The sequence below is a fragment of the Parasteatoda tepidariorum genome, chromosome 8 (genome assembly GCF_982258835.1).
Source record: "Parasteatoda tepidariorum strain Cologne lab strain chromosome 8, Ptep-v5.0, whole genome shotgun sequence".
NCBI classification, from domain to species: domain Eukaryota; kingdom Metazoa; phylum Arthropoda; class Arachnida; order Araneae; family Theridiidae; genus Parasteatoda; species Parasteatoda tepidariorum.
The window spans coordinates 11,650,473-11,675,414 of NC_141762.1; the positions used below are offsets into that span (position 1 = coordinate 11,650,473).

At 30.5% G+C, this 24,942-nt stretch overlaps 1 protein-coding gene across 2 annotated transcripts in view; it reads right to left on the reverse strand.

Moving 5' to 3' along the window:
* LOC122270504 (uncharacterized) overlaps positions 1–24,942 on the reverse strand; it is a 105,109-nt gene that overhangs the window by 18,713 nt on the left and 61,454 nt on the right. For both annotated transcript variants that reach the window (XM_087149842.1, XM_087149843.1), the window contains exons 22-32: positions 23,718–23,824; positions 22,102–22,174; positions 17,769–17,873; positions 17,516–17,674; positions 16,307–16,441; positions 16,145–16,229; positions 13,406–13,494; positions 9,458–9,520; positions 6,779–6,871; positions 6,275–6,334; positions 2,691–2,788 (exon numbers count right to left, since the gene is read on the reverse strand). In XM_087149842.1, coding sequence (XP_087005968.1) covers positions 2,691–2,788; positions 6,275–6,334; positions 6,779–6,871; positions 9,458–9,520; positions 13,406–13,494; positions 16,145–16,229; positions 16,307–16,441; positions 17,516–17,674; positions 17,769–17,873; positions 22,102–22,174; positions 23,718–23,824 — 1,067 coding nt within the window. The remainder of the gene's footprint in view (positions 1–2,690; positions 2,789–6,274; positions 6,335–6,778; positions 6,872–9,457; positions 9,521–13,405; positions 13,495–16,144; positions 16,230–16,306; positions 16,442–17,515; positions 17,675–17,768; positions 17,874–22,101; positions 22,175–23,717; positions 23,825–24,942) is intronic.

Consider the following 24,942-nt stretch of genomic DNA (forward strand, 5'->3'; position numbering starts at 1 on the left):
AAGAAATAACCTCTCTTTTGTAATTGTAGTTGTGAAAAATTGTACGCTGTAAATTACTCTGGGAAACAAGTTTTTGATAACATGTATACAAGTAGCACTTGACCCTACCTAATTTAGATGTGAAGATTGCAAGTCTGAAATTAGTTTCGTTCGAAAAGCTACAGATTTCTTCAGAATGACATTTTCAATTTAGTATATTTTTTGTCTGATTATTTAAGGTAGAGAAATTAAAAATATCCCCCTTATTTTTTTGCTACTTTCTTGTTAACTTATAAATAAATGCATCAAGACGAAATTTAAGAAAAATACTGAAACTTTCAGGTCCATGGTCATGGCTGTAAGCTTTTTCATTTTTGAAAAGATTCCTCAAATGATAGAAAAAAAAAGTGCAAAATAAAGTAATTAAATGTAGTGATTACCAATACTTGCCAAAATACAGTTCTATCTATAATTAATTTTTTATTATTTTATTTAAATTATTTTATTATTGAAGCACTGGATGGCAACTTTAGTTTTTGTTCGCTAATGTGAAGTACGAAAATAAACATATATTTCTTTTTCCCTGTGTTTTTATTACGTCAATTTGTATCTATTTATAAGTAAATACAAAAGAGAAGGTTAGCTATTTTATCCTTACGCTTCATTAAACAAGGCGAATATGTATCTAAAAATATCTGATACAAGTGTGAATATAGGATTGCAATTAATGAGATAATTCATATTTACAGAAGGAATATGGATATGTCTACATTTTCATACAAGCTGTAGTCGTTACAAAACTTAAATTCTAAATTCTATGAAAAAAATAAGGAAGATTGAAAATTTTTCTTTCATAATTTTCAAACAAAAAATAAATTAATTCAACCACTCTTGATAGTTATCGCTTCTTGTTTTACATTCATATGAACACCGAAAAGGGTAAGAGTTTAACTCAACTAATATTAACAGTCAGTGTTCAAAATTTGTCATATGTAAAAAAAAACCTGACGAAATTCTTTTGTATAAAATTCCTCACCGTCGCGCTAGGTAATATAGCTTTGATAAAAGCTTTTTATTCACTTTATTGGTATCAGACTTTTCCACTATGGGTTACTAAGCGACGGATCCGAAACGAAATTTACCTGAACAATTTAGCATTCATGAAAACGGAGAGAAATACTGAGGCTGATGTCAGACTGCTATGACATTATACTATGATAATTCTAGCTTATTAACGTCTAGAATCAGTTGATTTTGCCTTTCCTACAGTGCTACAAGTCTATTATTTGCCTTATAAATATTAAATTTTACCTCCTTGAGTTATTAAGGAATGAATACCGAACAATTTAATTCTCCGTAAGCGAAAAGAAACATCTTGTAATGTTAGGCTGATGTAACATACATTTCTTCTAGTTTAAAGATGTCTAGAATCTGTTGGTTTTTGTATTAGTATTAAATTTTACCTCCTTGAGTTATTAAGGAATGAATCCCGAACAATTTAATTCTCCGTAAGCGAAAAGAAACATCTTGTAATGTTAGGCTGATGTAACATACATTTCTTCTAGTTTAAAGATGTCTAGAATCTGTTGGTTTTTACCCTTCTACAGTGATAAAAGGGAAAATCTGATACTTCATCATTATTAATTTTTCCCATCATGGGTTACTTAACCCACTGGCGGTTAAGGAAATGGGCAAAATTGGGAGAATGTTTCTCCCCTACACACAGTTCCCCTATCAGTTAACATGGGAAAACCGGTTTTGCTATGCAGAGAAGACTGCAGGTTAAAATGCGACTTTTTACGTGCAGAACCGGAGCTGATCGAAAGAGAGATTCACCTCAACAATTCAGTTCTTTTTTAAGTGAAAAGAAACATCTTATATTGTTAGGCTGATATGTCGTTTATTACAGTACTTCTAGCTTATAAATGCCTAGAAGATGTTGATTTTACCTTTCCACGGAGCTACATGTAAAAATCTGACTCTGCATCGGTATCAAATTTCCCCATCATGGGGTTACTAAACAGGGGGTCAAAAAAGAAATTCAACCTAACGATTTATTTCTCTTGTAAATGGAAAGATACATCGTGCAATATCAGGCTGATATGATAAGGCGTTGGTCCATGTCCACAAAATTGTGACTGGTGCACCCTAAATATGTAGTGATCACAAAGTTCTCCAATTTCCAATAGCAAATAAATACCTCTTTGCGTACAGAACCGGAGATTGATTGTGATCTGAATCAAGTCAAAATTAGGATCTGTGGAAGAATGGGTGATGTGTGAATATGTCCTCTCTGTAAAATGGGGTGTGACTTATGTGTGTGGTAGAAGTCGAATTCTTTTCCATAGATAGAGCTACTGGAAAACAAGAAAAAGAGCACCCTTCTGCTTTAAAATTGGTTTATTAATATTGGCATGTGCCTTAAGGCAACAACAACGATATTCAGGTATATTAATATTTTCAATAATTAGATAGGGACTCCAATATCAAACAACTGTACTTCGGAAATACCGTATAAAGATTTTATCATTGAATACGTCTGTATTACTTGTTTCATTATCTGAGAACTGTGCTACCCAATTATTCTACTAACATGTTAATTTATGAACATAACGTTTTTGTGTATCATCTGTTTAATTGCCACACAACTGCCTCCGAAATACTATACTGTTAGCACACTACTATCAGGTTTTTGCCCATATTTGCATTACCTGTTTAAGACATTTAAAGGAACTCGTAACTCTGAAAATATTTTTGAATAATCGTCATCAGAATTTTCAGTTTCTTCTTTTGTGCAGCTGGACAGGGTCTGAAAACAATAAAAAACAAGTCTTAAAAGTGCCTAATATCTTAAAAAAATAAAGAAATTTTAAGCTTGATGAGAGTTTTTCTTTTAGATACCAGAGTTTTCTGACGCTTTTGAAAAGAACGAAGCGGAATTCAAGCTTGAAACTAAAATGCGTTGTGTTAATTTTAGTTAATTTTAGTTTTTTACTATTGCAGCGTTATAATCGTGTGCAAAACCCGTACAACCGGTGATACTCGCTACCCCGTGATCTTGACCGAAGGCCATTGTTTGGAAAAAGGACATTTTCAGTTCAATTTCTAAATGAAGGTGCAACGCTGAATCAGATAAATAATATTGTGAATCATCATTACAGCAGTTAAGTTATCAGTTTTCCCTTAATTGTTGACAAAATAAAATTATTTTGATTTTTCTAATGGGATACCTGCAAATGGCGTAGTGTCGGAATCACGATTCTGATTAGTTGTTGAAGCATGGCATTTGTTTACCCTAGCAACTGTTCCTTCCCTTCTATTTCTAGTTAGCCAACCCCGCCAAGCTAAAGATGTCTGAAGTGACACGTTCTATATTCTTAAATAAAGATTCTTTCGCAAAGATCTCTTTTTTTTTGCTATATATTTCGACTTAACACTAAGACAGGCACGAAACCATGTAGAACATAAACAAACTAACTATGCATCGTCATTATCATGTACGCAAAACGAAAATATATCACGGTTACAATAAAATACATAAACAAATAATAAATCTATGTTAAATAAAAAACATAGGTGGAAAGAATTATAACAAATTCGATTTGCTGTACTGCGCTATGTTTCATTAATTATACGTTAATAACATTCTAACTTATGTGGAGAAACTTTTCAACTTCATTATGCCATAGTATTTATTAACGATCAGCTGACGACATAAGTCACATGTGTGGGTATCAATGTTCTTCTTATTCTTGAAGAGCAAGTACCACCAAAATTTCCCTAACTTTTTGGTTCAGATCTCTGGTGGTATTACGGTAGTGAAAAATTGCTAGGTAGGTTGGTACTTTATTTAAGTCTCATTAGAGCTGCACAATGGGCTATTGGCGACGGTCTGGGAAACATCAATGAAGATGATCCGAACACATAAAGGATTCTTCCGCATCAAAGGATATTTTTCGCAGGCATTATGCCATCAATCGGGCTCAGTAGAAGTAAGATGTTTGCTAAGTCCTATCGCACCTTCATATTTGTATCTGCACTTCTTCATTGAGATGCAAGCTGTCCCGACCATATATGGCAGTACTTTTACTTTCGTTACTTGTACCGCCGGAACAAGTAAAATGTACGTACTTTTACTTGTACTTCGTTACTTTTTAAATTTGGTACTTTTACTTGTACTTTCGTTACTTTTTTAGGGAAAAAGTACAAGTATTTGTAACGGAAATGTCGAATGAAATCGTTACTTTTTTCTGAAGCTCGGTAAGCTTTCTAAAAAGAAAAAAAGGAAGAAAAAAATTTAATTTAAAAAAATGCTTATGTTTTTTCTGATTTATAAAATTAATGTGCAATATATATGCATTCACAGCTAACTTCGTGTTTAAATACTTTGACCTCCCGTGGAGCGCTTATTCAGTGTGGCTAAGCACGTTCTGAGAAATTCTCGCAGCAGACTCAGTGACACCACTTTCGAAATGCAATTATTTGGCAAAATGAATAAAAATATTAATTAGCAAGTTATTTTCATTCATTTTCGAGTTTTATGCATTTATTTAATACATTTTAAATAAAAAACGTTGGATTTTGTTATTACGCTTTTCACTTTTCTTTTTGAACTCACATTTTTGTCTTAATACATTTTTTACTAAATACATTTTTACCTCGTTCATTTTTTACTAAAATTATGTTTATGCCCGACCTTGTCAAACAACGCCCAGTCAAATCTCTAATTAATTAGCCGTTTAATTTAGCCGCTGATACTAAAATTCGTTTACAAATTTTTATTATTCCGTTAGGCAGAAATGTTCGGAAAATGATTTTCTCGCATGACTTCAGCATACAAATAAAACTGTAGACTGTTCTGTTTCAGCTTATACTGCACATTCAATTATTTTTTACTAGCTCAAACGTCACATAGCTATCTGAAACCCTGTGTTTGCTTTGTTTATGTTTGTGCTTTTAAAACGCTTTTCTATAGAGTAAAACAATTTTAAATCAATGGTAATTTAAATAAATAAAAATAATAAACTAAAAATTAAAATCAATAGATAAAATTTCTTTTTCGTGCAAATCCATAAAAAGTTTGATATTAAAATCTTATTTGATTTTAAAATTATATTATACGATTATATAATATTCTTCCGAATTTAAAAATAAATTAATGCCCATAACTTTCAAAATTAAAAATAATTAAATAAATAACAACAATTTTGCAAAACCATTAAAGAACATAAGAATATTATTCAATAAAATTTTAGGTTACTTTGAATTTTCGATTTCCTAGAAATGTACTTTCAAATCGTTACTTTTTTTGTTTAGTACTTGTACTTTTACTTGTACTTTTTACTCGTTACTTTTTAAAATAAGAACTTTTTACTTTTTACTCGTTACTTTTTTTAAAAATACTTGTACTTTTACTCGTTACTTTTTAAAAGTAACGTTGCCATATATGGTCCCGACCCTGACATGCGTCATTGACATAAGCTGTGGAATAAACTTCCATTACAAGTTTTCTCGTTATTGGTAGTAAACATGTTATGTTTTTACAAGTTGCCAAAATGTTTAAAGTGTTATCAAGGTGTTTTAAGTGTTATCAATGCGTTATAAGTGTTATAAAAAATGCCATTTATTAAAAAAAAAAATCAAAATTTTTATTACATATGAGGTTTTTCCAGGCAAAGCTTAGTACAGTCACTGGTCAAATTATTAGTCGCACTTTAAGATTCTATGTAAAATTTTAATTATCAGGTGATACTCTATATAGCTGTATTGTTTTTACGCGACTGAAACCGGTTTGCACTTGTTTACGTCTGTGCATCAATTGGTTGCCTAAGGCAATATATAATATAAATTCGACGATTGGATATATTAAACGATATATTATCTAAGCATAAAATATTAATTATATATCAGGTATTACATTATTATATTGTAATAAATAGATCAAATTAATAGACGCACTGAAGTTTTTTAATATTTGTATGTTTTGCACGAGTTTATATGCAATGCTTTTGTATTTAAACATAAATGTAATAAGTCTTTATTCAAGACATTTTTTATATACTTACTATTTGTATTTATTTTAGCGTATTGCATTACAATGTTAAACAATTGATACAAGAACGTAAAAATGCGCAAACCGGTTTCAATCACGTAAAAACAATAAAGCTGTAAATTATCACCTGAATCAATCCTCGATTTTGCATGAAAATATGCCGATCTGCTGATTAAAAAAATATTTATAAATTGGGAATTGATACTCCTTACATAGTAAAATATTACAAAAATATAAACTTACTTGTAGAAGTTTAACAAATATCTTTTGATCCTGGCCCCATGGAGTCGAATAAACATCAAACTGGAACATTAAAAAGAATATTAGAAAATCTGTAAACTGCATACGTTAAATGTTTAACTGGTGATTATTAAAAAAATGCCTTTTCGCCATTCTGGGATAAGACAAAATATAATGAATAATGATAAGTATACAAATTGTATGTAAGCAGCTTCTTTATCAGTTTTAGAAAATTTTATAAAGCAGTTAGCACATTTTGAATGACAAAAGCTGTTAGAAATGGAGTAATTTTTGTTCATGATACAAATTTTGTATGGGGGAGGGAAAGCATTGTTTCCAAAAGCTTTGAACATCACCTTAAGAAATAAGTTAACAGCTTTGCTAGGTTAAATATTTTCAAAATGATTGGAGCTAAAACAAATATCTGTTTCCATGTAATTAGAATAGCATTGTTCACATTATTATACTAACTACTGAACAATTCATTAGTCAAGAATGAAAACATACCTCTTTTAAGCATCTGTGTCCATGTCTTTGTAGGAATTGGCGATACAGTTTGTTGGACGGTGTGTTTGACGTGTTCAACCATTTTTCTGCTTCCTATATACGTAAAATCTAGTAGTTACAATTGGTTTTTTAATGAATACAATATTGCGAACTTTCACAAAATATTTTCTTAATTGTATACTTACAGTACCAGACCTGTCAACTACTACGCTTTTTGTAAAATATTTTATAAACTGGTAGATATTTAAAAACCAAAGCTTTCAGAATTTCTGGTAGTTCTGTGAACATTTTAATAGCGTCACCACAATATAACTGGAACAAAATAGCGCTGCATATGAACTTTTAAATCATTTATATGTAGAGGTGGGGAAGTTTAAATGAATAAAAAATAATACATTAAAACTTTAACTTAACTAGTACTAGAATAAACTCTTACAGAATCAAAGATGCCAACTGCTCCGGAAAAGCCATAATAATTAAAAAATGGTAAATAACTACATACTAAATTTTGAAATATTTGACTATATTTTCTTGCCTTTTAATAGGTGTATGATGACATGACTACTCTAACGTGGTGAATTATATAAGTTTATGAATTATTTAGAAATAGAGATGGATAAAATTCTACAAAATTGAATTTATTAAACTAAGAATCACAATTGATAAACTACCACTTTAAAATATTTATTTCCTGTCCGGAGCAAGTTGGCATCTCTGCAGAATGTTGCCAGCATGGCAATACAGAAATGCCAATTTGCCTCGGACAGCGGATAAATATTTTCGAACGGTAGATTTTTTGTATATTGATTTCGTAAATTCGATCGAGGGTTTTAACTCAATACTACTACTTAACCCCTTGGGGACGGGTGATTCAGAAATGCATTCGTACAAAATCAGAATCAAGTTGTAATTAAATAAAAAACGGTAACTTAAATGTAGTCGTTGCTGATTTGACAGACTTACTTTGCTTTCACTTTAATTATTGTTAGTTTAATCATATATAAAATCAATGTTAATTCAAAGTATAACTAAATAGTTTTATTTTGAACAAAGTAATGGTGAATTAAATAAATCAAACAATTATAACTGAAGCCCACAAATAAACTGCTAAAGAAATACTTTGTTTACCAGTTTTATATTTTTACCCTGATTGATACGGTTTTATGCTGTCACATAGTTGTGACAGTCGGCGCGAAAGGGTTAATAAATTAAATGTGTCATGTGATGTGCCACCTTGCTACAGTTGTGTTTAATCTTTTAGTTTCTGGGTTCAGTAAATTCGATTTATACGGTTTTTACTCACCACTACTGCAATAATTCAAAGGCTTATGTAATACGCCATTTTGTTAAAGTTAAGCTGTGTTTAATCTTTTTAAAACTTAGCAAAATTAACCGAAAATCTTCAAATTTTAGTTTGTAGTTTTTAACCGTTTCTTAAAATATTTTGTCGAATCCGGAGCAGTTTGAATCTCTGTAAATGTACTGTTATTTGTTTAATTTTCTAATACTTCCCGAACTATCTTTTCGCATGTCAGATGTATGATCTCTTTACTTCCAAAATCAACTCAGTTAAATGCGTTGGAAAGAGTAACTCAATTAGGTAGAATAAATAATAGAATAGTAGAATAGAATAAACTGTATGAAATAATGGATTGAAAACTTCATTCAAATCAAAAATACGCAAATTGAAAATAACAGTCGACATGTTTTCAGCACTCAAAAACGAGCATCTATTTTGTGAATGAGAAGAAACAAGAGTGATTTGAAATAAAAGCGTAAAATTGCTAATGAAAAATCGAAAAATAAAGGTGATTAACAAAACTAGAAAAAACCACAGTAGCAGAGAAAGAGAGAGAGAGAAGCAAGAAGCATTTAAAATGGTCGCTGTCTTTCTTTCTTTCTTTTTTTCTCTCTGGACAACTGTGATTTTTTCTAGTTTTGTTTATCACCTTTATTTTTTTTTCATTTTTATTAAAAACTTAGCGTTTTTTGTTTGGAATAAATTTTGTTTCTTTTCATTCATGTTTGGTAAATCTCGAAAAGGGGAGCCTGTTTTTGAGCTCATGAAACATGACAACTGTTATTTCCAGTTTTTTTTTAATATATTTGAAGCGAATAAAGTTTTCAATCAGTTTTAAGCTCACTTTATTTTTCGAATGTATAGTCACGCGGAATTACGTTTCGTTTTTTTTTTTTTCTTTTTTTTTTTTTTTTTGTTGCTAAGGAGCTCTAAATGATCAAGCATCTTCTGGCGGAACCCCAAGCATATAAATAAATTTTATAATGCATATTGACCAAAGAAAGCCGTAAACATATTGACCATGTGGAACATAAAACAAACTAACTATGCATCGAAGTTGACAGGAACACAAAAAAATGTATGAAGTTTACAATAAAATACACAAACAAATAATAAATCTACGTTAAGTACAAGAAGTGGACGAGAATGAATTATATTTCAACTAATTCGAAGTGCGGTATGGATCTGTATTTAATTAACTTATCGTTAATTAACATTTTAACATTCTAACTTGTGTGGAGAAACTTAGCTCAACTTAAAAACGCCATTTTGCTGATTAGCTGACGCTGACTTCGCATGTGTGGGTAAGGAAGGTCTTCTTCTTGAAGTGCAAGCACCCAATTGAAAAGATTACAATATATTTGTATAAAAATACTTACTTCTAAACTCATTGCCACAAACTTTTCTGTTCCTATATCTTTCACAATTTGATTTGCTACTTTCTGAAAGAAAGAAATTCCAATTTTAACTTGTGCAAAAATATTAAATACGCATACCTGCCAACTTTTACGCATTTGGAGTAAAATTTTATTTCCATATTTAAAATGGTAATAAAATATATGCTTTCTATAGATTCCTTGCATTTATAAACTTTATTTATAATCTTTTTGACCACCACTATTTGTTTTAAAAAATTAAGCATATATATTAATGTGCAGTACTGTCAAGGTAGTCTTTCATCAACCTTACTGAAAATAACGTTTACTCATGCTGATACAATTCTGAACAACTCCAAAATCAAACAAACACAGTTTAGAGCAAGCTGCTCAATTTATTTTTGATTCCTTTTTAGTTATTCAAGCAAAGAGCTTGAAACATTCATAAAAGCAACTCCATTGCCTGCTTACCTCATTGCTCAACCAAAACTGTTCTAAAATTCCAGATGAATGGGATAGGGGCCGCTTCGTGGCCCTGGTGCCCAATAAAATCAAAACACTAGGCGTCAAGAGTCACGTAAGAGTCAAGGTCACAAAGAGTCAAGGTAGTCAGTATAAACATTTTCAAAATACAAAGTATGTTTCTGCCTAAAATTGCAATTTAAATTTAATTTTACTACCACTGGGGAAAATCATCCTCGAAAGGATTGCAGGTTGGCAGGTATGAATACGTTTCGATAAGTCACTGACTTAAAACTTTATGTCGGGATTACTTTAACAACTAAGTATCAATTGTAAATATATGGTCACCTTCCAGACATGAAGGAAGGACTACAAAACAATGCTCTGCAGCAAAACGACAAAATGTGAATTTGGGGAGTATGAGAGCAGGACTGAAAATTAATATGCAAGGGTTGGACAAAATTATGGAAACACTGTAGTTCTTTCACCAGAATTTAGCACTTGGCTCCGTCTTAATCACATGGTATCTTACGATACTCTTTCACTATTTTTGAGAGAAGAATGCGAATAATCCTGAACAAGGTTGCTATTTGGCAATCGTATATAACAACAATATTTATTTCGCAGTCTTAATATGTATTCATTTACCATTAAATATTTCATAAATTTCCAGAGTAACAAACGGGATTAATAGCAGAGGATGAAGCGTGACTGAAAAAGAATTCACTGTTTGCGTTTGGTACGCATTAAGGGTTGTTTCAATTTCAAGAGCGGAGACGTTTCTCCTGTTACACCTGCGTTGAAATGAACTTCGTCCGAGGAGGTGGAACCAAGTGCTAACTCTTGGCGAACGAACTATACTTATACTAACATATCTAAGGAAACAATCTCTCTTTTAGCAGTAAATGTTCTAGAAGATTTTGCATGACAAAACTGTTGGTGAAATTTGAAAGATCATGTTTGAAGCTTTTAGAAATGATGGCAGTTTTACTTGTGGATTCGAGCAAATTAATCAGTTAATTATCCTTTATTTAGCTTCAAAACGAGCGATTTTGAACTCATTCTTTCTTTCTTTCTTTAACAGAAATTGGGTGCCTGGGCCGCGCAGCGGCCCTCATTCTCAAAAATTGCATTATTTTAATTACAATGCTTCTTTAGTTATAGTGGTATAGTAAAAGGAGTATAGCTTTTAATTTCCTACGCCCTTTTCTGTCGAAGCAAATTTTGCATGATTATTAAAAACACGATTTTTAAAAGCGTCAAGGATTATATTTTAAATAGTACTAATAATTTTGCCATGTGAAATTTGCTGACATAAGACTGAACTTGATTGTAACAGTTAGTGTACAAGCTGAAATATTACCACCGGTGAACTAGATCAATCTGATTGTACAGTGTCCAAAATAAAAAACGGACAAACGTAAATAACTTTTGATCTAATTGGATCATCGCGTTCTAGAACTCAATCTTAATGGTTAGAGGGAGTGTCCTAAAATTTGCTAATTAATTAGTGCAGACGATAGTTATGAAATCAGACACAAAAAATGTACTTCATCTGAATAGATAAACCATTTTTTTGACGGATTCAAATTTCTGACCCTCAAAATATAGGGAGTAGCCACAATCTGGGAAATATGGTCCCCATAGTTTGGGCAGGAAAGCAATCGAAAGTTTCGACACCCAAATGTTAATTTAATTTTCTCGCGTATTTCGCCATATCTAGAGAACTTTTAAAGAGAACTGAAAACTCTTTGTACACAATTATAAAATTTGTTTATCAAAAGATAAATCCATGCAGAAAAATAAATTTTAGTAAGTATTTACTATTTATTATTATTTTATTTAGATTTATTTAGAATCCCCAAGATTCGGCGAGGTCCCTGTGTATAAAGGAAAAAACTACATTTAGGGGCACAACAGCAGAGGTTCTTGAAACGGTTGAAAGCCCTCCAATACTGGGGGTTGGGGTGAAGAAGAAAAAATTTCTCTTTTTTTATCGTCGGTTTGTTTTGTATTTTTACACTATTGATAAATTTATTTTTACACTATTGGTGTACTATTAAGATATTTCTTTGAGAATACATTTATATAATCCATGTTAATTAAATCTGCTACAAAGAAATTGACATCGAAACATTTTGACATAGAAAGAAAGAATTGAACGGCAGTTAGCGGGAAGCAGCTTACCCAACCATGCATGCACAAAGTTGTCCAACAATCGGTTTACAGATCGCGTACCACCTGACTGTCACTTTACTTCTTATGCGCATCAGCTGGATCACAATACGAATGACGAATACGAATGAATAATGAATAAATCTGAGCATGTTTCCCACCCTGTAAGTTGTTTTCTGGTACAGCGTATCACACCAAGCAGTTACCCGATAGTTAGCTGAGTATTTGAAGAGCTGGACTTTGATGTTGTTTTTTCCTTTATACACAGGGACTGCATCTAAACTTGGGGACCATTTTACATTATGTCCATGGAAGTTTGACTTCTTCCCCTATGCATATATTTTGGTATATATTCACTGATTTAATTATTCTCTCCCTTTGCACATCATTGTAAATATCATATATTGTCACTTGTATATAATCCTTTTGTATTGTTAACCTTTTTACACACAAATAATATTGTTAAATTAATTCTATAGATCACAACCATACTTCACCGTTTAATATTTCCCCCTCGCCACTAAAGGTTTCGTTTGCATTCCACACTACACCGTCTTATTTCACTGACCAAACATCATGATGGATGGAAAATGACTACTCAAAACATCATGCGCACAGCTATCATATAAAGTTAACCATTTAAAGCCAAAAAAAAAATAATTATGCTGTGACGTTAAGAAAAACTTCTATTAAAAATGCGACAATGTGCTTTTTAGCTAAGTGAATGTTTTCCTCTGTTAGCTACTTCTTTATTTTGAATTGAATAAAAACCATTTGCCTGATGTGAAAACAGTCCTTTTTAAAATCAGAATAAATTTTATAGAATTCTTAGAACTCTCGGTACGTATATGCCACGCTAGGTCAAAATGGATTTTAAAGTTGAATCGAGAAAAATAACTGTTAATAAAACTTCGTAATCACGGGCAATTTTTTCTTGTTAAAAGTGGTTGTCAAAGTGAATTTATTGCCAGTTTTTATGCTTTTTTTTTGGTGTACAAGCAGTCCTGATGGTTCGAACATTTGCATTAAAATAACTTATTTTAAAACAAAGCATGTTGCAAATTTTTGTGGAATTAATTATTAGTGACGTGTGTTGCATCTTTCAGCCCTGGTTTTGTGGCAATTTAGCGCATTTGGAGAGCGTTTGTGACCACTTATCTTGCCTAATCTTTACGTGTCATCTTGTTCTTCACCTACAGATAAATTCAAGATAACATTTTTGCATTATCCTCTGAAAGATTTCAGCCTTTGAATGAATATGTGACAATCTATCATGCTTTCTTTCATTACTCAAACAGTATAAAATTTAACTACCTGCACTGAAGAAGGTACATCAGCACTTTCTAAATTAGAGGACGTAGCTAATATTCTTCCAAAATCACTGTAAACATCATTATCAAACCCTGAAATTTGAACGAACCAGTTTTTACTTGTTCAAATATAATTTTGCACAAATATATAACATTTTCGATAAATAATTAAAAAAATATATTCAACTGGGAGGGGAACTGTTTCTAAACATGATAAATAAAAGGCGAGTTATTTAAATGGAAACTCCTGAACATTCTATATATATTTAGAATAACCTATATTTATCAATGTTGAAAGTTTTATTTTAATTGTTAAGTTATTCACTAAAAAATTGAGTCGAAATATCTCCCCGGATTCAGTGTTAAATAACTCTAAAAAAATGAGGGAAAGAATTTATTTTTTTATATTAACAGCAAATCAAGTGCACATATACACTGTAAATTGTTTAGTTATATCGAGACACCAATAATGGTATACCAAGCGCCCTCACACCATTAGTGATTTAATTTCACTTCCAAATTCGCCGATTTCGGTTAACTTCAGATAAAGTCTGTAAACTACTTTCAATCGAATGCGAAATGGTGTGAATTTATGGTCATCTTGCACGCTGCTGTACAGAGTACGAAAAATAAATAAACAAAAAAATAGCCCTAAATAACATTTGATCTTATGATCGGATTTTTGCGTTCTTGGGCTCAATCTTAGTGTTTTTAGAGAATAAAGTCAAATATACAAATTAATTGGTGAAGACGATATTTTAAGTTTCGAATTGCGACACCTAAACGTACTTTTCCTGAATAAACATGTCTTTTTTTCAACGGATTCGGATTTCTGATCCTTAAAATATGCAATCTGAGAAAACTTGCACCAAAAATGTTGTAAAAAATTTTATAACTTACAATTCAAAATTTTTTCGTCTGATATTAAATAAAAATAATAACAAAAACAATAAATATTTAATGAAACTTGTATTCTGTATGGAGTTATATTTGGAAAAACGAATTTTACAATTGTGTGCAAAAATTTTCAATTCGATTCAAAAGTTTTCGAGATGTGACGAAATGAGCAAAATGTAAAATTAACATTAAGAGGTCCAAACTTGGATCGCTCTCTTGAATAGACTATTGGGGTCACATTTCCCAATTTCCGAATATCCCCCATATTTTGAGGGACAAAACACCAAATCTGTCGAAACAAAAGGTATGTTTATTCAGAGAAAATACATTTTGTCAGTTTTCGTAACTTAAAATACCATTTGCAAACATTTATTAGCATATTTGAGGTCATTCCCGAACCATTAGGATTGATTTCTAGAACGTGAAGATCAGATCATTAGATCAAACGTTATTCAGGGTGGTTCGTTTTATATTTTGCGCACTGCATATCTGCATCGCCATAACAAAATGTGTAAATGTTTTTGTTGTGCATTGAATTAAGTACTAGCTGAATGCCCGGGGTGAATAAAAAATAAGTAAAGAATCAATAAATCAGGGTAAAGAAACACTACGAAATCATGCTCCTAACTGAAAAGCATATACCGACACAATTAAAGAGATTGATGGAAGAACCAGGTAAGGGATATTTAAGGGAAATTAATGAATCACTGCTTTTGCATTTATTTAAATCTTAACACAACTAACCACATAATTTTTTAGTATTCTAATATGATTTTTTATTTCAAATTAGGCAATAAGGTTTTATTTTTTAATTAGTTAGGCTTTATTTAAAATTAGGAACAATAAAGCGAAGAATTATTAGTCCCGTCTTCTATTAAATTGGTATTAAAATAGTTCAGATACAACTTTTTTTTCATTCTGAAAATGTCACTTACCTGCTTCTTCCGCTAAGTTTTTCAATTAGTATAGCTCAAATAATTTCCTTTTTTAGCAATTATCACTGATGTTATCTTTAAAATATGTGCAAATTGAATCTCTAAACTTAAAACAATGGCTAACTCTTAACCAATCAGAAAATCCCATTTCGCTTTTCTCTCATCCTGCAAGAACGATTTGTCGCAGAATGCTCTAATGTTTATAGAGACTGTATGGCAAATTTCACCGCTTTCTGTCGGATGGTCTATAAGGGACACACAGACAGACATTCATTTTTTTAAATATATATATATATATATAGGTATATTTTAATTTTTAAATACCTGCCAGTTGTATTAAATAATTTTACGCATTTAATCTTTAATTGTTTCTGTTTTGTAAAAACTAATTAGAATTCATCATAATATTTTTTGGCATGTGTATAGCTAGATTTACAAACTAATTTTATTTTAACAATTCATGTGAGTATGCATCCGAAACTGTTCCTATTTTTAATTGTATCGTAAAAGTAATATCACTTCTTCTGATATGTGTTACATTTTACTATTATTATAAGCTTTTGTGACATTGAGCACCGAAACTGTAAGATGCTTGGCGGCACCAAAAACAATCTCTGATGATAGATTATACAAAAAAGCACTTCTGGTGTTTCATGAGACCTCTATCGGTTTAAAATATTACATTTTTCACCATATTTGGTGTTAGGATACAGAAAAATTGTTTACAATGTTGATTTTAAGGTTTGAATTGTCATAAAGTATTATCTTACACAATTTCTCTGTATTAAACGAAACAATTCGTGGTGCCCATGGTTGAAATAACGATCATTTTTTCATTTATAGTTGTAACATTTTTCTGTTGAAGGCGCTTAGTTAACAATTTCACAAAAGTAAAAGTGTTGATTACTTACGTCCTTTAGCTTGATGAAGTATTGAAAAAATTATTATATTCCAATTAGATGAGTTTTCTGAACAGTTAAAGTGGTGTATTGCAGTCTAAGATAAAAAAAATAGAATAATGTCAGAAAATATGATATTAATCATTCAAAAATCAGATATTTGTAATTCAGTACCTCTACAAAATCAAGGCAACATTTCATTAAAGCATCAAATGTTTCCTGTGCTGTTTTGCATTTCAGATATGGAAAATCATAATTATAGACCTGTTTTCTTATCCTTTCCGCTTTGGAGTTATAAAAAAATAATTCCTGAAATAAATGACACATAAGAAGTAATCAGAAAATTATCATTTAAATTTTTAAAAAAAAAACAATATAGAAGCACAATAAACGAAGATTCCTATGTACCCAAGTAAAAATTCTTAATGGTCCCATCAAATCAGTTTGATAGTTTATGCTGGTGTCAATGCGATTCGTAATGGTCCAACATCATTTGAAATCATCATCCAACATTTTCCATTATGCGCTCATGCTTTTTGACATGCCTGCAAATTTTCATCATTCCATGATGGAAAATGCTACTTTGATACTATGATGGTTAACCATTAAGAGATGTTTGATTCTCATGGACCAACAATTCATGATGATCCGTTATGGTTCATGATGGTTCCAACTATACATTTCCATGATGGTTTAATGGGAATTCTTGTTGGTACTCAGGAATATACCATCAAAACAATCTGTGTTTCTTATGTTGTCCCATCATAAATTTGTCCAGATTCTTACATTGGGATGATGGTTGTTCATGATCGTTCCAAGATTTGATTTATGAGAAATTATAATGGACATTTCTGATGGTTTAATATGAACAAAGCATCAAAACAAGTTTGTATTCTTATGTTGCCCCATCATTAATTAGCCTGTATTCCTACATTGGAGTGACGGTTACTTATGTAGATTAACATCAAATATATAATAGTTAATGATGGAATTATTGATGGTTACCATTAATGGAAAACCACGAAAAATTTTGACTTGGGTTTACTCATATACGAAGATTACTGCGTATAAGTAAAAATGTTTTTGACTGGTTACCCCATTGCCCTACTTTTTAGTATTAACCCTTTGCACTCGAGAGGTCACCACTGTCGCCTGTAAATTACCCACCACTCTAATTGTGAAATTTTTTTCATCTTAATGTTTTGTTTAGTTACCACTTCATTCAATGATCTCTGGGTATTATATGGTAAGTTTGTAAAAAATCTTTCAAAATGTTAGCTGTTGCGACCCTTTTTTTAACTGCTAAAAGGGCTTCGAGTGCAAAGGGCTAACTTTCACTTCTAAAGTTAAACCTCTTCCAAAAGATATCAAGTTACGTAATACCTTTATAAATTTTAAATCACTCCAAATAGTTGCTTTAGGTGCATCAGGTATTCTTTCTTTGCCAATTTCATATATTTCAGGATCATCCAAAATTCGCCCGAATATACTAATAGCGATTCCTTTGGAAAATATATTGTCGTGACCACGTCGAAAAAGTATCTAGAGTATAAAAAAAGTCAGTTATTTATTTGTAGAATTATTTTACATGCAATGCCTTTGAATTAATTTTGGAGGAATTGTTAATAATCCTTACCTCTGGGACGGACATGATCACTTGATGATAAAATGTCTTGATACCTGATGGGTAGTAAATACTTTTAACGAAAGCATCCTCAAACCCTTTTTCATAAGCATCTTTCTATAAATAAAATTTAAAAAAAAAACGAAATTAAAATAGTATATATATATATTGCATTATATTTTACTTTTACACTTAAAGTGGTGGTGAAATTTATGCTTTTCAATTATTTTTTGAATTTATGAATTTACTTATAAATAAATTAAAAACATACATATAAAAGTATAATATTTACACGATGGTGAGTTTAAGCTCCTATAAAATAACAAAAAATGGTAATTAACATACGACTAAAAAATGAACATGATTGTAATTCATTTGTGTTTTATTTACGTATTTCTTTTTTTTCCTTTTTTTTTTTTTGATTTAGTAGTCAAATTACTTTATTTGTGGATGAGATAATAATCATTAGACTTAATTTAGTATATGCTCATGACCTTAAAATATATTATATAATATAAATTATAACATATATTATAACAACATATAGCATATATTATATTTAAAATATATTATAACATTGAAAAAATCTTCAAATATTCTTAATTTTTGGAGCGAACCAAAGAAGGAAAATCTTTTCTGCAGTGGATAAATACATATATATATATATATATATATATATATATATATGTATATATAAAATAAGTTATTTAATAATATTACAATATTTTATTAAATAATGTTTTCTCAAGGAATTAATCTTGGCTCGTAATCATAATGATGATGATAATATTAATTATAATTTTTTTAGATTTCTGTATTATAAAAGAAGATAATATTTGCTTTGTTGATTTATACGATAAAAGAAATTATTTTAATTTTAATATAAATAAACTAATTACTTGGAATTCTAATGTTTCTAATAACATCTATTTAAATACCATTTTTAATCAAATCAATAGAATTAAAAGAATATGTAGCAATGTTTATTTATCCAAAAAACAAATAGACCAACTCTTTCAAAATTTGATTAAAAATTGATACCCAACTAAAGTAATTAAATTCTACATAAAGTCATTGAGTTAATTGTATATTATTATAAATAAATTTATTAAAAAGCTTCTTTGTTAATTTATATAATTTTTGCCATGTGCAAATCCATTTCGGGAAATTCCATGGCTAAAATTTTATGCAAAACAGGCTATTCATGTTTCTTTCTCCTTTCTGTTTCATTTTATTTTTTTCTTAAATACAAGTTAGTTTTCTAAAATTATTAATTGTCAATTTCTTTAAATTATCCAGCATGATATTACCTTGCGCACATCCATTTTCGGACCCATAGTTGATAACTAACAAATCAAATGCTCTTCAGTACTGCAGTAAGAACGCACTATAAAACAAATCCCTCTATTTACGCTTTATCCTCAATTTGCGCTTCCGTTTTCATATTTTCTAACCTAGCAGTCTTGTTACGAAAATATTTTAAATCATTTTTGAAAAATTTTCCGTTTTGAATTCGCTACTCTATTCTACAGATTTCCTTTCATGTTTTATTCTGTTTTTACTTTATATTTTATTTTCTGTTTTTACTTAATGTGTCCTATTTTATTTATTGTAAATATTTTGTAAATTTTTTTGAGTGCTCCTCACACTATTGTATTGTTATATTTTGCTTTTGCTTTGGCTGTATTGATACAATATCAAAAAGCACTCCTTTCCGCGGATATAATCGTGTGAGCTAATGAAAAGATTATATCTTTTATTTTCCGGATTTTTATTAATTTTTTCTTCCTTTTTTCGTTTTTTTTTCTTTTTGTTCTTTCTATACATATATATATATATATATATATATATATATGTGTGTTTAGATTTTTAATTTGAAAATTGTCCAAATTATAGACATTTGAAAAGATAAAATTTTCATTAAAAACGACAAACTTGCATACGTATTGATGGCTGTAACATTTTTTCTAATTATATCAAGAAAAAAATTCAAAAATCAAAGCTGAGAAATAGAGCTTTCATATGTGACCTTTTCAGGCTAGGTCAAAACTTTAAAAATGACCTGATTTAACCTTTGACCTGAAATATCTCAAAATATATCGTCTCAAAAAATTACAAAAAAGAATATTGTTTTGCGGCAACATTCTTCTACACATTTACAAATTTATAGCCTGGAGTCTCAACAGGAAGTATATAAAAAATTAATAATAGGGGTATGCTGAACAACATATTGATTTTTATAATAACATTGAAGGCTGGAACGTGCAGCTTATCTTTTGATGGTACCAGCAACACCATCACATTATTCACTTATTCCATTGGCCGTAGGAAAGAAATGCCACTCAGCTGTGAGACCAAAGTCTATACCATGGTAGCAAAAATCTATAAAGTTCTTTCGATTTTTGTACTGTAAAACTGCTCCATCTGAGAAGTAATAAATATGTTTTATTTTGTTGTTTAAATGTGAGGTTATAAACTGCAACAATTGGGTCTGGAAAAGGTGAACATTGACAGTATCATGCTTGAGACTTTCTGAAATGGCAACAAAGGAAACATAATCCAATTTAAGTGTTCCTGAATTGATATAGTATATGACAAAAAGGTGAATAGTACACTGGAAATCATTCCAATGATATCCTTGGACTGCATCCTGCAATACAAAAGAATAATTTTCAGCAAACTCACAGATCACTATGCAGTCATTATCATCAAGGCCTTCCTTCAGCTTTGATAAAAAGCATGACTGTTGATTAGTAATGAAAGAATGTGATAGAAACATCCTCAGTTTTACTTAAAATGCTTCAAGAAAATCTTCTACTATGTTGTTAACTGTCATAAGCGTTGAGTGGTGTGTTGTAGCCCACAGTTTATAGATAATCTCGTCTATTCGGTTCAAGAGAAATACGTTGTTTATTTGCTCTAGTACGTGTGTAACACCAGGACAATAATCACAATTTAAAAAAATGCATTCTGGAAAAGGAGGATTGCAAAACATTCTTGATAAGCAATATTTGTATGTTTTAAATGGTAATTCGTCATAGATACTCAAATGCTGTAATTTGCAACCAACTAGCATAAGTTTTACATTTTCATGTATCAAGACACAATGGGTTCCACTCGCACCAGCCAGCACACAATTTTTCGGACGCAAATCACAGAACTTGGAGAATCCAACTCTAACATTGAAATTTTTATCTTTAAACCCTTGAAAAATTTCTTTAATATTTCCTAAAGCCATACGCTTTTGTTTCTGTATTTTTAACCCTTTGCACTCGAGAGGTGACTGACAGTCACCACTGTCACCTGTAAATTACCCGCCACTCTAAATGTGAATTTTTTTTCACCTTAATGTTTAGTTACCACTTCATTCAGTGATCTCCGGGTATTATAAGGTAAGTTTGTTAAAAATCTTTCAAAAAGTTAGTGGTTGCGGCTATTTTCTTAACAGCTGAAAGAACTTCGAGTGCAAAGGTTAATCCTGATTCAATCATTGCGACAAACTCTTTTCTTCCAGGCAAACAACGACTCACTTTACTGTTGTAATATGCAGTAATATTATCATTTGTGCTGTCAGTAAGAGTTTTTCCAGGTCTAGGATTTGGACTTGCTATAATACCCTGGTCTTCAACTAGCAGTTTAGATTTTCCTGCCGTATAAAATGTTGCATTAAATTCTTCCTGACTTTTACGAATACTCTAGGTTTTAGGCAGTATTGTTAGCAATTGAAGCTTAAGACTACTTGAGTCTGTTTCTTGAAATATTTCCTTCAGCTGCTGTGAAATCATAATAGATTCCTCCATTGTTGCAGAATTCATACGTTTTCGATTATTAAAATTGTCTTCTAAAACTTCTCCGATTTTCTTAAAGTTTTTCCACTATATGACCCAAAACCTAATCTTTTTGTTTTTATAGGAGATTCACCTAAAAGTGGTATTGTATTGTTCAAACTTTCTAATTCTGCTTTTTTTATCATTCCATAATTCCCTCTGAACATCCACTTCTGAATCACTTTCATTGAACAACCTAGGGTTTGCCTCTATTTCATTTGTAGCTGAGAAATCTGGCAAATTCGAGAGAGATATTCGGCAAGAAAAACATATTTTTGTTGCAAAGATAAATTTGGGCATTTTTTAATCGTCCAAGGTGATGCTTTTCTCAAATTCTTTTCGACATAGGTGTAATCATTTTTAATTAGAAGATTAACGTAAAAAATATGACTTTCAAAATCCATTTTGTGTAATGATATTTTTCATTACAGAAAGTGGTTAGACTATCTAAAACAGCAAAATTAATTGAATTGACCTCTATTATTGTTATAATTTACATTCAATTTAAATTCACTTACCGCAAGAGCTGTATTAAAATATTTGCAAAGTAACTCCACGCCTAAAGGAGATGTAGCTCCAGGCATTACTTCTCTGAAAAAATAATTAAATGAATTTATTTCTACCTTAATCAACAGCTAATATTTCATTAAGAACTCCAAAAACTAAAAGACAAAGTCAAAAAAAAAATACATTAAGCTATTGCAAAAAATTACTTTCTTAGACAACGAATTTTAAAAATCGAATGCAACTTATAAACGCACAAATAATGTAACTTAGGACTATGCACAATTCTTTCGGTACTATAACAGAAGTTCAACAATATACTTAAAAAAAGAATGATAGCGAACTATAAACTAAAAGTTGCATATTTTCGTGTAATTTTGCCAACTTTTTAAAAGGCTCAAGACACCTTAACTGTAAATAACCTTATGACATATGTTTTTGACTTATTTAAAAGTAGTGGTGAGTAAAACTCTATGAATCGAGTTTACTAAACCAAGAATCATTCATTAACCCTTTCCACTCGAAGTTCTTTCATCAGTTAAAAAAATGAACTACACCACTAACGTTTTGAAAGATTTTTTACAAACTTACCATACTTCATTCAGTCATCCGGAGATTACTGAATGAAGTGGCAACTAAACATTAAGAAGAAACAAATTTCACAATTAAAGTGGTTGATAATTTACAAGCGACATTGGTGACTGACAGTCACCTCTCGAGTGCAAAAGGTTAAGAGACCACTGCTCAGAAATGTATGTCCGTTGTCCGGAGCAAGTTTAGAACTCTCCTATAACATAATGGTGAAACGCAGAAACGAAAGAAGTCAATAAGTTAAATTATAATAATTATATGTTTCATTAAAAAAAATATCTCTTTCTTTTAAAAAGAAAAAATCAAATTTTTAAAATAAAAAATGGAAAATAAAACAGTAAGGAATGAGAAACAGCAATAGGGTTATTGAGCGGAGAGAGAAGGGAGGGAAGCCCCTTAATATGTAATAAAATTAATACCAAATCAAAAAAAAATCGAGGTTGCTTGAAGTTTTAATGGTTAAAGTTTATTCTTTTAAAAAAAATTAAAAACAACAGAAATGAAGCAAGTAAAGAAAAACAAAGATGAATGAGAAACAATACAAGGATTTGTAAATCGAGTGTTCAGGGAAAAAAGCGTCCTAGTCTTATATAAAAAAAAATCAAGCTGAAAGAAAATAGAATTTTTCTTGTTTCCGATGAGAAAGTATAAGGTATAAAATACTATGCGACAAACTACTTTTTAATATTAGATTTGTCAGTTATTTTACGAAAAAAAAACGATAACAAAGCAAAAGTAGCAAGCTTTAATTCTAGGAAATTTTCACTTTGTTACACACTAATAGCAAAGAAAGAAGATGTCAAAATAAAGTATGGACAATATTTTTCAAAGTAAACAAAAAAATGTAATATTGAAAAATAATATTTTCAGTAATATCAAAACGGTTAATTTCTAAATTTCTTTTGAAAGAAAAACTTATAAAAGACTTGTGAGAACTTTTTGTACATCGTTTGTATTATCGAATAGTAAAACATTTTTCCAAACTATAGAGTTTTAAAAACAAGATTTCATCCCATATAATTAAAAAAACATTTCTTACCCAACATTTGCTACAGTAAAGAAATCTCTTTCACTCCTCAAAATACAATCAAATTCATGTTTTAACTCATAATCAGTGAGTGATGCTCCACTTGTGACAGGTCGACTCTAAAACAAATATCAAATGAAATCGAAATTTTTATTGTGTTTTAATAATGCTATAGGAATCAATTTCAAAGAGAATTAGCATCGCACTGCTCAATGTTGTTGTTTTCATTGCCACTTGCTATTGCCAGCAATCCTGTTTAGGAAACCAAGTTAATTTATGGCAGAGCTTGCGTTTCTTGTTTTTCAGTGCCACAAATGCACGTCACAGCCCTTTTTCAGGGCGAACCCATTCATTTATCCCCTTATTCATCCATATATCGTATCTAGCCCCGATTCAGTACCCATAGAGGTATTAGTTACTTATGCATAGCTGCAGAATTATAATGCCCGTTCAGAATTAATTTTCTTAGTGGTAGCAACATTAGCGTTTTGGCGTAATAAATATTGAAGTTTAAAGTTTCTTCAAAAAAAATTTAACTACCACAAAGACTCAATAATTTAAAAAAATATGTATATAAGATCTATTTTTTGACTTATTATCTTAATAGCCTTGTTTTTAGAAACATTTTCCTAACTTAATCGTTATTTTACTATCACTTTCTAAACTCTTTTTCAATGACTGTACAAGCTGGCAGGTATGATTATGAGAACTGGAATATTTTGTGACTCCGATAGATATAACGTGCACCAGTCACCATTTAATACAAGAGGTTTCTTCGGCCAGCAGAATTCGAATTTCCGTTCTCACGACACGAACACGAGTCCCACCAGCAAAAATATCCCGGTTCGTATAGCCCAATACTTGCATTATATGATAATTATAAGTGCGCTTTTACAGAAAAAAGGAGTAGCATATTTGTATTTAAATTAGGTAGATAATATATTCTGTTAACTACTCATTCGGTTTAAATAGATAACAAAAGATCCATTTTTAAACCAAAAATAGTTTTAATATTATGAAATAATTTGGCATTTCTGACTCGCCTAAGATAAAAACTTATAATGGTAATATTTTCATTAACATACTCCAACAACAGAAAATTAATGTTTAACAGTTTGTGGAGTAACAAATTTTAGTCTGGCAAACCATAGGCAACTGTGACATCAGAAAGCCTCTACACGGTTTCGTGTAGGTAGTCTGGTTAGACTTCCATGCAAGATTCACTCATTTCCTGACT